Source organism: Vigna umbellata, chromosome 5, assembly GCF_029865625.1.
Source record: "Vigna umbellata cultivar VRB3 chromosome 5, Vumbellata_1.0, whole genome shotgun sequence".
Classification (NCBI taxonomy): Eukaryota; Viridiplantae; Streptophyta; class Magnoliopsida; order Fabales; family Fabaceae; genus Vigna; species Vigna umbellata.
Genome location: NC_142169.1, coordinates 31,819,845 through 31,835,805, shown reverse-complemented (window position 1 = coordinate 31,835,805; position 15,961 = coordinate 31,819,845). Strand labels below are relative to the sequence as shown.

Below are 15,961 nucleotides of genomic sequence, written 5' to 3'. Positions count from 1 at the left end.
GCACAGTTTATAAAAAGAAGTACAAATTGAATCCTTTACAGAAAGTAGTAACTTACGCCATACCCTCCTTAAGATAATGTTTAAAAAAGTTGTGGTAATTAAAAGTACTCAACAACAACAGCTTAATGGTTTTAAAACACATCAAAACTTTCAAGTAGTAAAATAAAAATGAAATGAAAGGTATCTCTATATTAGTGGGAAAGATGCTAATCATCATCCTGCATGCCCCGTTGAGTATATAGCAACCCATTTAGTTGACCATACCATTTTTTATAGTCTAGTTTTCGATCTATTTGGGTGAGTACATGATTGTTTGCGTTGTGTTGAAGAAGGCATTAAACTAGGCACCTTAACATGGACAAAAACAAATTCCATGCCAGTAAAAAATTCTAAAGGATTGTTGATTATGCTAAGGTTGTTGATTATGAGTTTAATTTGGTTGGGGCTACTTTACACTCAACAGTTAAACAATTTAGGATGATTGGTTGTTGGTAATCGCCATCATTTTGATTATTAAATTGAACAAAGCAACATTAAAGTTCTCCGTATACAAACTTGTCTTGAAATTGCTCTCGACACAATATTGGAAATTTGAATATGTTATTAATAATATAGTATATATTTTGTTAGGCCATGTGCCTTTGGAAATTTGACAACTCATGGTGTCATGCAGATTTGTTCCGGGAAATTAGCCTCCCTTGCGAAGTAAACTCGTAAAACGCTACGTTCAAATGTTTGTATTAACGTTTTGGTCATAAGATGAAAACGTTTGGAAGTTGCACGTCGACTATAAATAAGATCAATTTATAATATATTACCTTACAAGCCAGTTTTGTGGAGTTGAGTTAAGCTTAAAATCTATTTTCTAATATGGTATCAGAGTCATGGTTAGAGTCTATCCTAATAAGTTTTATGTGGACATTTCTATTTCCATCCATTGTCGGACCGCTATCGGACCACCTCTATTTCTACTCTCACGAAGATGAAAACGCTTTTTTTTAATATTAAGATAGTTACTTTTAAACATTGTTCTTGAAGATTTACATGGAATAAAAGTAAAATGAATTTATATTTTATAAAAATAAAAATAAATTCATTTTATAACATTTAATTAAATTTAATATTTTTTTTTAAAATGCATTAAAAAAATATCTTAACAATTCACCTTTTCAAAAAGAATTCTAAATCTAATATTAGTGCATTTTTCTATCAAGAGTTTTTTATGTTCTTCATTAAACAATTTATTTGAAAGTCGATCATTATATCATGAAGAAAAACACTTAAAAAAACTATTTACATTACATACTGTTCTAGTTAATTTATTCCATATTTGAAATATAAAATAAGAAAAATCTCAATATTATGAAGCAAATAACTGGTACCACACAAAATATGTCTGCATGGATACTTTTACATAACCAAGAAAACAAAATAAAACTCAGGATCATAATGTTGAAAAATACTTCTGAATAATTGTTTTTTATTTAACTTTCAGGTCAACCCATTAACCCACCTTGAAACGTGGATTCTTTTGATTCATTAATTAAGTGGGAGTACTTTATATATTTTCAATCTAATTATTGTTAATTATTTATATAAAATTGTTTATTTAATGAAGAATAATAATGATATGGAGTATAATGTTACAGAACATTGAGTCACACATATTTAATGTTTATAATGTGGTCATGCTAAGGTATGGGACCAAAAGCTGTTTGAGAGGTATTAATAAAATAGTAGTAGCATTAACATGCTTTAGGTAGGTCATTCATGCACGAGCATGAAAGTCTCTGTGATGAACTTCATTCTCAAAAGAACTGCAACTTGCAAATACTAAATCATTTATTATGTTTTTCTTCTCTAACTTTTTTCATTGTGCAAATAGCATTGGGCTTATCACACTTCCTCTATTCAATGCAGATGATGTTATTATAACCTTCATTCTCTGCAAAAGGAGAATATAAAGGTGCTCATTGGTCAACATCAACCACATTTCGCGTTTGCACAAGTTGTTTTCACGCGTTTCTATTCAATATGTGTTTCTTTGAGTGAGCCTTTGTGAAATTGATTCTGGTTATAGTAATAAAAAAGTTATTTAAAAATGTGCAGTGAAAGTTAATTTTATGTATAATTACTAAAATAAATTCTGATGTTTGTAGAGCGGGTCATCCAGTCCGGCTCATCAGGGTTGGTCATTTGTGAATCAACCTTATCTGACTCATTTATCAGCGAGTCAACAAAATTCGAACTCGTTTCAACCTAACACGGGTTGATGGGTAAACGGGTTGACTCACTAGCTCACTTAATTACAATTCTTTTTAAATAAAAAAATTACAAACTTTCTATAATTTAAATCTAAACAAATTTCACTTCCATTGGTGTTTAATTAATTTTGAAAATGGGTTGGTGAGCCAATCCGATCCACCACGGGTTCAATCCGCATGAGCCGAGTTTAAATGAATCGAGTTGAAATCTGATCTACATAAAAAAATATAACTTTTTCAAATCCAACCCGACTCAAACATGTGATGGGTCAAGTTGACCCGCGGATTGTGATCCATTTTCACATCTCTAGATATTCATATCTACCTTTCTATGGAGATTTTTTTCCCCACCATAATTACTAATATTATCAATAGTTCATATAGAAACGAGATTTCAAATAAGTTTTTTAAATATAAATTAATAATTTAAGTATTTGAATAATATACTAGTTTGTTAAGTAAAATGCACAGCCGTAGTAAAATTACAAAAATTAAATTAGTCTAAATATCAAATAGAAACTAGTAGACTAATTAATTTATTTTAAAAGATTATATTTAATTAATGGTTCAATAATATATCAATAATGGTGAAAAAGTGAATCAATTGATTTATAGTTAAACTAAAAAGAGTAAGTTCATTGGCTGAATGATATATAAGTTAATTGATGAATTAAATAGATTGACTTATTTAAATATGTTTTGTTATTTATTTTTTGAAATTTATTTTATATATTTATTTTAATTTTATTAGAGTGGAGTGCCTTTGATTATTAGTTTTAATAGTAATATAATCAAATTAATCACTATTTTATTAATTAATTAAACATTCAAATAAATCAAATATTTTTAACATTATAGTATTTTTAAAAATTAAATTATTAACTGAAATAATTAAAAATAGCAAATAATTATAATGAAAAACACATAAAAAATAATAAAAACTTATTATTGATAATTTCAGATTAATTTATCTTCCATTCGACTCAACTTGTTTAATTCACAATTAAATTAATCAAGTTGAATTTGACTCATATTTAAAAAAATTAAATTTTTATCTAAGCAACTTAATTCATGATAAATCGGATTAATTTATCGGATCGAAAGGATATTAGTAGCCAGTAGGTTCTGAATTTTTTTTAATTTTTTTAACTAAAGAAATTTTAGTTGGGTTATTAAATTTCCCACAATTTTTAATTAGGTTCCTAAACTAAAAATATGTATAATTGAGTCTTAAATTTTCTTCATTTTTTGTAATCAGAAACTTGGAGTTAATATTTTATTTTGCAAGATTGAAACTTTAGAAAATAACATTTTTTTCCGGTTATACTAATTTACTAATTCAATGTGAAATTATTGTTTTTTAAGTGGTGAACATTCAAAATAATAAAGAACTATTGTTCATTTTGCACTGTATATTAAAATAGCCTAATACACATCTTCTAGACTCGTCTGAAGAATTTATACATACATTAAAGTTAAATTAACACTCTAATAATATGATATTATTAAGGGATTGAGAACTTTCTCACGACCATAAGATTTGAACTTTTTTTTAATTAATAAAAAAAATCATTATATCAATCAAGAGATAATCTTCACTTTCATCATATTGGAATCTCCATTATAATCTAGAGAAAAAATAATAATAAATAGACTATAGATATTGCATATATATACCTTTAACTTTTACACTCTAAATATCATTAAAAATTTCAGTTAATGTTTTGGGTTTTTAATAAATCTATATAAAAAAATGATTTAAATGCTTACTACCCGATTTTAAAAATGTCTTTAGTCTTATGTTATAAAAAATATATGAATAAGGTCCACAAAGAAAAAGCTGAACAAGAGATAGAAAAAGCTGGACAACAGAAAAGAAAAGAAAAAATACAGCCATATTAGCATGGACTTAAGGTCGTTGGTGTCAACTTAACGGCATGACCTTGTTCATACACTTTTCATAACATAGTGACTCAATGTCTTTATTTTTAAAATCGGATACTAAACATAAATTCACCTCTTAACAAAGTCATTTCATATACTAAAAAATATAATTTACCTCTAATAATATGTAAATAATAATAAAAAATCATAAGTAATTATGATTTTTCTATAACAAAAAAAATATTAACACTAGACGTATAAGACAATCTTCATAATGTCAAATTATTATAGAAAAATAATCACATATATCACACAAATAAAAGACACTTACCTACATTCTAATATTCAATAAAAATAGGTTTAATACCTCTTTTGGTCCCTAGAAAGGGGGCCAATGTTCAATGTGGTCCCACCTTTTTTTCGAAGTTCAATGTGATCCCATCTTTTGTAAAAAGTGTGCAATCAAGTCCTTTTTGCAAACGGCGTGAAGTTTTTAACGGAGCAGCTGACAGGGTGGACTGAATATCATTACGTGGCTTTGTGTGGGTAATACGTGGCAGAGAGAGGGTGATACGTGGCAGAGAGAGGGTAAATTTGGTAATATTAGTGAGGTTATGAAATCAGAAGTTAGGGTTGGAGTTTTCCCGAAATTTTCTGGCGAGGAGTTTGATAACTTTACTGCCTTAGCAGAGAAGTTGCGTGCTGATTATGACTTTGGTCACACCCTGAATGCTAAACACCTTCCAAGAGGTGAATCATCAGTCGCTGGCCCTGTAATTAGGTTATTCAAGCCGTTCGATGAACTTTTTGTTGACTCCAAGGTAGTGCTGATTTATGTGGATTAATTTTGCAATTTTATTTGATGTTTTAATCTAATACTGGCTGTCAAAATTAACTCGTGTTTGCAGGATTTCCAAGTGGATACTCTAGAGAAATTTGTTGAGGAGTCCAGTATCCCTGTCGTTACTATCTTTAACAATGATCCTAACAATCATCCTTTCGTTGTCAAGTTCTTCAACAGCCCTAATGCAAAGGTAAATTTGTTGTTTAAGTCAATTTTGTTCTTTCAATATTGAACTTGAGATTTCCGTATTATTAACGCTATTGCAGCTGAATTTTTATGTGTTAAATACCTCCATGTTTCATTAATTGCTATAGCTGGGTAGCAGAGCATGAATTTAAATTGAGGTTTTCAGTTGCGGCCATTGCGCTACTAGCAGCTTTTTGCCTTCTGTAATCTGAACAAAATAGCATTTTCCTAAACTACTTTTCTTTCCCCTACCCTTCCTGTTCCATAATATCTATTATTTTCTTTGTTTTGGTTGTATGCCCATTTTATCTCGTGTTAAAGAAACTTAAATTGTTGATATTGGCAGGCAATGTTGTTCATCAACTTCACTGCTGAAAGTGCTGAATCTTTCAAATCAAAATACCACACACCACAACCATGGGACCACCGAGAAGATCCTTTGCCCCAACTTCTCGAACACGATGAACACCCTTCAGAAGAAGCCATTCGTATCCCAAATTAGCAATTTCTCTAAAACTCCTGAAACCCTAACTTCTGATTTCCTAACCTCACTAATATTACCAAATTTACCCTCTCTCTGCCACGTATCACCCTCTCTCTGCCACGTATTACCCACACAAAGCCACGTAATGATATTCAGTCCACCCTGTCAGCTGCTCCGTTAAAAACTTCACGCCGTTTGCAAAAAGGACTTGATTGCACACTTTTTACAAAAGATGGGATCACATTGAACTTCGAAAAAAAGGTGGGACCACATTGAACATTGGTCCCCTTTCTAGGGACCAAAAGAGGTATTAAACCATAAAAATATTATTATCCAATATATATAATTTTTCTTAATATGATATTGCTTTTACATAATTATCTAGGTTCCTTCTACATAAAAAGGTTTATTAATTTGTGGTGATGATAATTAAATCAACCACTAATTTTAATAATAATTTCTTTTTATCTTCTTTACATAACTGGATATAAGATTAGGTTTAATCATTTTTGAAGTCCCTAATTTTCTTGAGAAGTCTTAATTAGGTTTTCAGTTATTTTTTTTTGTCAATTGATTTTTGTTATTTTTGAAAAATTAAAACAATTAGGTTCTTGCCATTTGACCTAACAGTGACACGTGAAATAGAAACCCAATTAAGAAAAAAAACCTAACTGAGAATTCTCAGCAAAATTAGGAATTTAAAAAATTAGGAATCTAAAAAATGATTAAAATTATGGTAAATACCAACTTAATAAATATAGAAATTTACCATATTTTCTTAGTAAGTATTTAACGATGTTAAAAGTTATTCATTAAATATACATTTCTCATGTCTCATTTAATATTTTTTTTCACTTTCTTAGTGTCCAAACATGTCTCATTTCTACAGAATCTCACATTTTCTTTTTCAAATCTTTCAAATCCGTCTTTTCTAAATGTTAGTATCAGGAAAATTAAACCATGATGTTTCTCACTCTCTTTTCCAATAACTTTTACCATTTAAGACAGTCATCCCACAAGATTTATTTTTCTCAACAAAAATTGAATTATTTAGAGTTGCTTTTCCTCTTGAAATAACACGACATTTGAAGCACCAAACCACTCCCGAACATGTATATTTTTATATAACTGTTTTAAAAGTTAACGATGTTATATTATATGACAAATAACACAATGAAAAAAAATAAAAAATAAAATTCCATTAAACAATAATATCTAAAATCTTTCAGTTTGTTAACCTTAAAAGACGCTTATGCCCTAATTTATCAGAAAGACTGAAACCTTGTATTCCACTATCCAGTGAGCTCACCAGCAGAGCCTTGTTCATTTAATTGTTTCTTTTGTCTAAAGCGTTGGGCATTATGGATCAGAATCTAAGAATTTTATTATCAATGATTACAATTCGAACTAATATAAGAGAGATTGCAATAATGAACCTGGTAATAAAGCTTTCCAGAAACAATTTTTAATTTAATTTGATCATTGTTTATTACGTGCAAAGGGGAATATTTTCCTCCACAAATTCTCTCTTAAACTATTCACACTTTGAAGGTAATCTGAATGATTAAAAGAAAATAAACCACATGGCATTATTGATGACAGTCGCACACCTAACATAACGATTTGAGGAAGGTTCATATGAAAACAAAACTTGCCCTCCAAAGTAGTTTTCCTCCATTAATGATTTTGTCGAGCACAAAACTTTATTAGTCTTAGACATGATTGAATATGTCAATGGCAGATGAGGAACAATAAACCTCCCAATAAAGGCGAAAGCACCCTTCTTAATGTGAACTTCAACACCATTGCCAAAGTGGTAGGTCCATTCTATTCTATCAAAGTTAGTTCACTAAATTTTTTACGTCAAAAGTTTCATAAAACATGAAAAATTATAATAATGTTTCTCTCAGTGTGAAGTGAGGGATAGTGGTAAACTAATTGTGTGGCTGTATATTGTTTTGATTCCTAAAATTTATCATATCAGTATTAAATGCTGCTCATAGAATTATATACTTTATTTCTAAAAACTCTCTATGCGTCTGTCATGATACCATCAGAAGTTTCTTTACATGCACGCAATCATTATGCTATGTTTGCTTTAAAATTTGAATATTTGATCAACTATATTATTAATTCCTGTCAATGGAATACCTCTCTACAGCAACATGAGGAAATCAAACACATTATTGTCACAAATTATATTGGTTAATGAATGATTTAGTTTAACTATTGTTTTTCGTTAAAAATATCATTATAAGAAAATATTTGAATAATGATCAATTTAAATATTAATTCAAAAACTAAAATTTAATAGTTTCAAAAAATTATAATTAATCTTTAAATTAATAATTAAAATAATTTTTAATATAAATTTATTTCTAAATTGGTTACTAACATTAATTATTAAAATAATTTATTTCTATTTAAAAAACTGATCTCTAAATATATATTTGATCACTAACATTTATTATTATTTAAGAGTTTTTTTTAGTGCAAACTATTACAACAAATTTTAATAAACATAACTGAAAAATAAAAGAAAATTTTTGAACTTATAAAGTATATATGGGAAAATAACTCATTAGCATCTCTTAAAAAACTTTTGTTAAAAATCAATTATTCAATAACATCTATAAGTGAAAAGCATGTTTTCTTTATTTTATTTTGCTTACAAGGTAGTGGATAGTTTATATATAGCCTAATTATTTGATATCAGTTCTATCCAAATTCTATAGTTTATATATTCAAACTATAGTTTAACTTATCAAACTTTTGTTAAAAAATAGCTGGAAGAATGCAATATCTGTGAACAGTTAGTTTCAAATCTCCCTTATAAAATGTTCCTATAACATCTTGAGATCCTAAAAGGAGAAATCCACCAAAAAATGTTTTCAAAATACTTCCCAGAAAATCTTGAGATCCCTGGAAGTCAATTTTGTGAACTTATATGAAGAAAAGGATATTCGAATATGCGTGGATGTTTGATGATCAGTGAATAGATTGGCTAAAAAAGGTTTGAAAGTAAAATCTGAGTTTGAGTGGATCCATTTTTCCTCCTCAAAATTTATGGTAAAACCAGTTTAATGCGTAATTAATCATTAAAAGTTGAACTCTTTAACACGACTGTGTGACTTAAATTGCAGGAAAAAGTAAAATCCAAAGGCAAGGGACCACATTTAGAATTAGCGAAACAATATTCCATCCTTGGTGAAAAGAAATGCCTATTAACAGTTAAGTGCTTTGATTGGAATGAACGATGCGAAATTGGTATTCGGGCGTTGTTGTGGATTCACCTCCACTTGGAACAAGAGGACAAAAGAGCACAACTCAACATTGACCAAATTCAATTTCTTCCCAACATTGATTTCCATATCTCTTTTGATGTACCCCAACCTCAGCCTCACAAACTAAGATATTTATTTCATTCAATTACTCAGGCCTATCTGCCCTACAATCTTATCCATTTTAACCTAATATAAAAAAAATTAAACATTTTATAAGTAATAAAATTCACAAAATCGTTATCTCTATGTTTTGAATTGAAACAATTATTAATTTCTATTGTATATCGTATGATAGTTCCGTCTCCGAATAGTCAATCAAATTAACTTTCATATTAGAACATATTTTGTAGTGTCTTTCAAATAATATTCAACAAACGACGGTAAAAAAACTTGGAATGAATGATAACATTTCAACTTTTAAATTGTTACTTAAATATTAGATATTGATCTCGATTTTACTTTCCTAACACATAATGTTTATCTCTTCTTGTTTTAAAAGACTAATATCTAATATCAAAATCAATAATTAATTCTAGTCATGGATTTATATATCCTACTTTTTGTTTAACAAATATTATCATATTATTATATATACAAAACTTTACACATAATCAATAAATATGTATCTTTTAGTATTGTCATTTAATTATATTATTATGAATGAATTTTGATGATGAACACATCCTTTAGTATTTTATTAAAATTAATTATCTAATGACCACATTAATTATGCAAAGTGTTTATAAGATGTAATCGAGTTGTCTTAAGTCTAATTTACTATTTAAAATGCCATTGAATTATGACCGTAGCTAAGAGAGGTGCTTCACAGATTTGAAATTCTATGTATTGTGGATACAATTGAATGAGTACCCTAACCTACTCACCCAATAAACATAGAAAAAGTTGATTAATGGTTGTCATGCTATGTCGGAAGTTCCTACGTTATAGTATTTTGGCTGGTCGCGTGCTACATCTATGTTGTAGTATATGAAGGATTCTCAATCCCATTCTATAGCCACGACAAGCTATTAATGAATCTTCAAAACCTGTCGGTGATTATAAAAACGGAACTAATAATGAACAATCTCACCAAAAAATAATATGAAAAAAAAATAATAAAAAATCTTATATTATACATCAACTTTCTTTAATATTCATACTAAGCTTTGATTGAAACAAAGTTATTAGATGACGAAGCATTAATAATAAATAATAAATTATATTTTGAAGTATTTGGATAGAATTTTGAGATATGTTTTAAAAACTGAAAATGAATTTGAATGAAAATGGTGAGGGCAATATTCATATACCATTCTATCTTTTACTAGAAAATACTCAATCATTCTTTAATATCATTGGTGAAGAAAAAACTTATCTAAATTTACACACAATTTGTAAGACGAATAAATTCAAGGTGAATCATTGCTAAAAAAATTTAAAATAATAATAATAATAATATGATAAAACAGATATATGAATAAAAGATATTGATCAAATTAAACAAATAATAACAATATAAACTAAATATTACATGAAGAAAATTATAAAAAACTTGGGTTGGAACATACAGAGAATTATCCTTAGAATATGCATTATTTTTTTTAAGATATAACAACTCCATAGATCAACCAAACAATAAAAGATATTTGAACTTTATAAATACTACTGTTTTAAAAGATAATACAAAAAAAAAACAAAAATACTTCTATGTGAGCTATTGTATTTTTTGTGTGTATTTTTCTCGCATTGTATTTATTGTATTTATAGGTAGAAGAAAGTGAATACTAATAAATCTAATTCAAATAAAATAATAAATATGATTCAAATAAAATGATAAATAATAATAAATCTGATTAAATTAAAATAAATGTAATAAAATTAAAAAAAATATTCCACCATAAACAATATTTACTAATAAAATTAGTAGACCATAAAAATATGAGTCACAGTAGGATATTCTTTTAAAAATTATATTAAATATTTTTAACATGGTTTAGATCATAATTTTTAAATAAAATAATACCAAATCATTGAATTGAGTTGAAGATTGTTGTACCTATTATGTTTTTAAGAAATATTGATTAAGTCATTGGTTTTTATAATGAGACAAAGTTAGTTAATGATTTGAGAAAAAAAAAAGTTATTTGGCACTAACATCATGTGTAAAAATATTGGTCTCAAGATATTTATTTGGTTTCTCTTAACTGAACTATCTTTCAAACAAATTTCAAATAAGACAATTTTTCACCCGTCTTTGCTTTGCTATAACAATTAATAAGAGTTAAGGTTAATCACTTTCAAAAATTAAAATGTATCTTTCTTGTAACTTTGATACATGGTCAACTATATATTTCTAAAATAAAAAAGAAAATTAAAAATACTTATCTTATATGAAAATGAAAATGTCACAAATATAATTTAAGATGTGATGTAGAAAGAAATATATAATTTTTTTGGAAACATGAACATATATATATAACATTTGATAGCATATATAAGATATAATTATTTTCCTATTTTTAATATATTCAATTCTTATTCGTCTCTTTATCAAACCACAACTTCATAATTGTTTATTAATGAAATGTAAGTTAATGAGCTTCATGAATTTTCGCAAATTATCCACAGTTCATTTCAGTTCCATCTGTGTAGAAGCAAATTCAAATAGAATATTTAAAAGTTATCTATCACTTATTTTAATAATTTCTACACATTATTTTCTGTGTTGTTTTTAACTATTGAATTTGTGTGAAAATAAATTCAATTATTTATTACAGCCAATATATAACAATTTTTTGAAACAGGTAATTTATTTATTGAATCTAATTCAATGATAATTTAGATTAATATATATATATATATATATATATATATATATATATATATATATATATATATATATATATATATATAATTTTTTATTATTTAATTAGCAGCGATAAGAAAAGAAAAAGGAAGAGTGAGATAAAATAGATTCTCCGCAATCCACGCCTCAAATGCAAGAGTTGCCTATCTAATTCTTTTGTCAAGGTCATTTCACTCATGTGTTCCCAATTTTATTATGGTATATTATTTTAATGAATAAAAAATAAATATTATAATGATTTTAATTATATATATATATATATATATATATATATATATATATATATATATATATATATATATATATATATATATATATATATATATATATATATATGCATTTCATTTTCTAATATTTAACTTATTCTATCATTTGAATAAAAACAATATTAATAAATTATATCGTTCTATGAAAGAAAAGATGGAGAAAAATAATAATAATTGCATTTTGATTAGTAATGTGTGTTATATTTTTAGTAAATAAGTATTTTCAATATTTTTTTACTTTTAACATAATGATAATTTTAAAATTTAAAACATTATAATTTGAAAATATAATTAAAAATAAAATAAAAACATAAAACATGTACAACATGAAGAGTTTTCCTTTATATTATTATAGATATTTCACAATTAGTGGTACTTGGTGTTTATGCATCAACTTATAAGTTAAGAAAACCCACGTTGTTCATTCAACAATTCCTTAATTATTCATGTAATTCATTGCTAGATTAAAAACTGTATGAAATGTTGTATTCATATTATCTTATTTTGATTGTTTTTCACTAATGGGAATTATTACTAGTGCAACAGTATAACCTCGTACATGATTTAAAATTTAATGTTAAGAATATATGGTAATATTTTTATAAATATTTAATTCAAATTGATTGGCAAAAACTCTTATAAACAAACTTCAATTTACACATTAACGTCCTAGTGTTAACCAATGTTAATTAAAGTATGTTACCAATGTTAATTAAGGTATGTTAGAAATGCAACATGCGACATTTGTTATGTTAATTTAACGTTATTATAACGTTGAACTTTCAACATATTTTAAAAACCTAAAATATCATAATTAAAAGTCTTTCTTATGTTAGTATATTACTTAAAGGTTTACTTAAAATATTTAAACATTTTAAAGATAATTTTTTTTATTTGAGATAAACTATTACTTTGGAGGAAGTTTAAATTTCAAGATAAACTCAAATGAGTTAATAAGAATGACAATGTGGGATAAGTCATGTAGGTCTATCCGTCAGAAAAAGTATAAGATATGTTGAGTATTTCGGCTCACTAATCCAAAGTTGTGTTTGATAACTTTAGTTACTTGAAATTTATTCTTCCCTATTATTTTAGTTATATATAATTGTTATGCAATTTCTAACAAGCTTATACTTAAAAAATAAAAATTATAAATTATAAATTATAAAATTGTAAATATTATTTATTTTAAGAAATAAATTTATAGAATTTATTATTTCTACTCATTTAATTAAATAAAAATAAGATTACCAAAGTCCTACACTTTGATAGTTTACAAAAAAAAATTTAATCTGTCACATCAATCAAATCCTACACTAATTCTCACACGTTGCATCCAAATTCACTCTCATTTACCTCCAAATCCACTCAAATAAACAATAAAAAAAATTATCTTCAGATCCTCTCAAATCCACTCAATTACTCTCCTTCAGATCCATTCAAGTGAACAAAGGGTAAAGGAGAAAATTAGGAAACAATAATTTTATATGTGAAGTGACTCACAAGCCGTCAATCATGGACGAAAACGAGACACGCCAACCCACATTGTCATCTATATGAGTTGAATGTTTCAAAGTCAAATAGAAAAAAAAAATGAGGAGGGTGAAAGGGAAGAATAAAAGGCATTCATCCAGCGTCTAAGTGCTTTAATTTCCAGATGAGAGGTCACAACAAAACAAATTATTCAGGGAAGTAGAGAAATGAAAGAGGTACAAACTCTCATTTCAAAAGAGAATCTACTAATGTTGTGGTATTTCATGATAGTTATACGTATTGTGGAGTGTTAGGCATCAATGTCAGATACACAAAGGAGTTTGGCCATGGACTCAAGATGCATTCACCACATGTGTTTAGTAAAGAAGTTCTTTTGAGACTCTATAATTGAAAGAAAGAAGTGAATTCTTATTTGAAACAATAAAATTTGTAAAACGGAAGGCATGTAGTTAATCAAATTGAAGATGTTTGATAACCAAGAAATGTTGTTCTAATATTTGAGGCATGCTTTAGAGCTTAAGAGAATTGTTTTGTCAATTAGCATGTTTTTTCTTATAGGTATGTCAACAGAGATTGAACAAAACACTATAAAAATTTTAATTGGGATTTTTACAGTTGCTAAGTGGATGAAAAATAACAATCTTAACATACAAGATAGTCGTGCATGCATTTGTGGCTAGTCTGATGATGATGTATGAAAACAAAGTTGTGTCGTCTAATGTTGGGACACATTAGTAATAAAGGTTTGGTACAGCTGAACAGTAGAATCTGTCAGGTGATAAAATGGAGGAGCTGAAATTTTGTAATCAATAAGTACTTGGAAAGTATGATCCATTGAAGTTTGAGCTTAATAAGCATGTATCTAATGGACCTTTGAGCATACTCATACAAACTTAAAAGGTTTAACATGAGCTCAAAGCCATGGTAGAGAGTCTTATTTCCTCCTTATTATATACTATTATTCTCTGAGGATGTGAATTATATTTGGAAAAGTAAAGGTGAGACTTTTCCAATATATGTATAATAAAACATAAAACGGTTGCTGAAAGGTATTTTGGAGTGAGTAAAGTCTATGTTACTTGGAGCAGTATCTGCTGCAGAGACAAAAAACCGTCTACCAGAGAATATGTACTAATGTGGATTAGTTATAACGTACACCATTTTCCCTCTATCACCTATACTAGTGAACATGCGAAACTCTTGAAGAATACATTATGTTGAGATTATTACTACATTTAACCTTCAATTATAGTACAATTGTTTTCCTTCATTTTTGTGCATCCAATCCAGGAGAAGGATTATCGTCTCAAGAAAATAGAAGTAGAATGTTCATTAAGTTATGTAAACAAAATACGGACAATGAAGCCATATAGGATTCTAATAGTAATATCAGAGCATCCATTTCCGTCAATAAGAAAGGATTAAAGTTCGATACATCAATTACAGAGATAGATATAGGCAGCAAGCATTCCCGCTACACCCTCACACAATACAAAGAAGAATGAGACAAGAAGAAGATGACGTACGATCAGGAGAGTAATTAATCAAGCAAACTACAACTGAATCCACCATCTGAGGGAATCAGCTTCTCCGCCTTTGTTACAGCATCAAGTAAGAGAGGAACAAAGCTTCTAGATGGCCCATAGAAATGAGGGAAGCTGTTTGAACCATCCACAATTTCATAAATCAAACCATCACCAAGCTGAGGGATATCACAGAGAAAGCATGAAATTAGAGCATTACACGCAAGTTTGGCACTTTTTATTACTGATAAATATAACTTCGAAAAAGCCATAACCCAGTTGTATATTTCACTCTGTTTCATTGAATTAATGAAAGTAATTTGCAGGACAGACATGTTAAGTTCATCCTACAAAAAGCCATAATTTCCAAGAATAAGAGTGAAACACTGGCCATTTAAGAGTATAGCGAAGAAGTACATGCAACCTTTTGAGCATCAATTTGAAGCAGGTAGAGTTCCGACTTGCTGTTCAAGAAAAAATTCTGCAGTGTTGGCCGAACCTGCAATGATATCACATCGTAACTTCGTAAAACACCGAATCAATTCGAACTATAACATAAGCTTGCATCCGATTCCGATTAATAAAGAAAAAGAAACTGAATCGGAAAAATTACAAAAGCACGAAAATCAACCTGGTCGAGCTTGCTGAGATGGATGAAACCGGAAGACCTATCAAGCTCCCCACCGAAAGTGGACCCATTTTTCTGCAACGCCTCCCACTCCTGCGCAGTACTGATTCTGTACACGAAATTACTCATCTTTGTTTTCCAAATCCGTAACCATCGTTGTCGTTTCGCTATGCATATATCCAAATGGGCCGGCCCATTTTCATTGAGTTGGGCTTCCTCTTTAACATAACACCAAAAA

At 27.9% G+C, this 15,961-nt stretch overlaps 1 protein-coding gene and 1 long non-coding RNA gene across 2 annotated transcripts; one reads left to right on the top strand and one right to left on the bottom strand.

The window, feature by feature from the left end:
• Positions 1-4,776: 4,776 nt before the first annotated feature.
• LOC148198139 (uncharacterized) lies at positions 4,777-5,130 on the top strand. The gene is made up of 2 exons (XR_015786536.1): positions 4,777-4,969; positions 5,057-5,130. It is a non-coding gene; the product is annotated as an uncharacterized LOC148198139 (long non-coding RNA).
• A 9,748-nt stretch (positions 5,131-14,878) lies between these two features.
• Positions 14,879-15,885, bottom strand: LOC124836613 (dihydroorotate dehydrogenase). The gene is made up of 3 exons (XM_047311791.2): positions 15,727-15,885; positions 15,520-15,594; positions 14,879-15,274 (listed from the first exon to the last, which is right to left on the bottom strand). Exons 1-3 carry the CDS (start codon positions 15,850-15,852, stop codon positions 15,113-15,115), a joined length of 363 nt encoding a protein of 120 aa, XP_047167747.1. The 5' UTR covers positions 15,853-15,885; the 3' UTR covers positions 14,879-15,112.
• Between the last annotated feature and the right edge of the window lie 76 nt (positions 15,886-15,961).

What these genes read in the sequence shown, in the direction of transcription:
- LOC124836613 (XM_047311791.2), bottom strand. Translation starts at nt 15,852, where the DNA reads ATGAGTAATTTCGTGTACAGAATCAGTACTGCGCAGGAGTGGGAGGCG. An exon ending in ATCTCAGCAAGCTCGACCAG is followed by an intron (nt 15,595 to 15,726) that starts GTTGATTTTCGT and finishes ATATCATTGCAG; the next exon opens with GTTCGGCCAACACTGCAGAA. An exon ending in TTCAAATTGATGCTCAAAAG is followed by an intron (nt 15,275 to 15,519) that starts GTTGCATGTACT and finishes GATATCCCTCAG; the next exon opens with CTTGGTGATGGTTTGATTTA.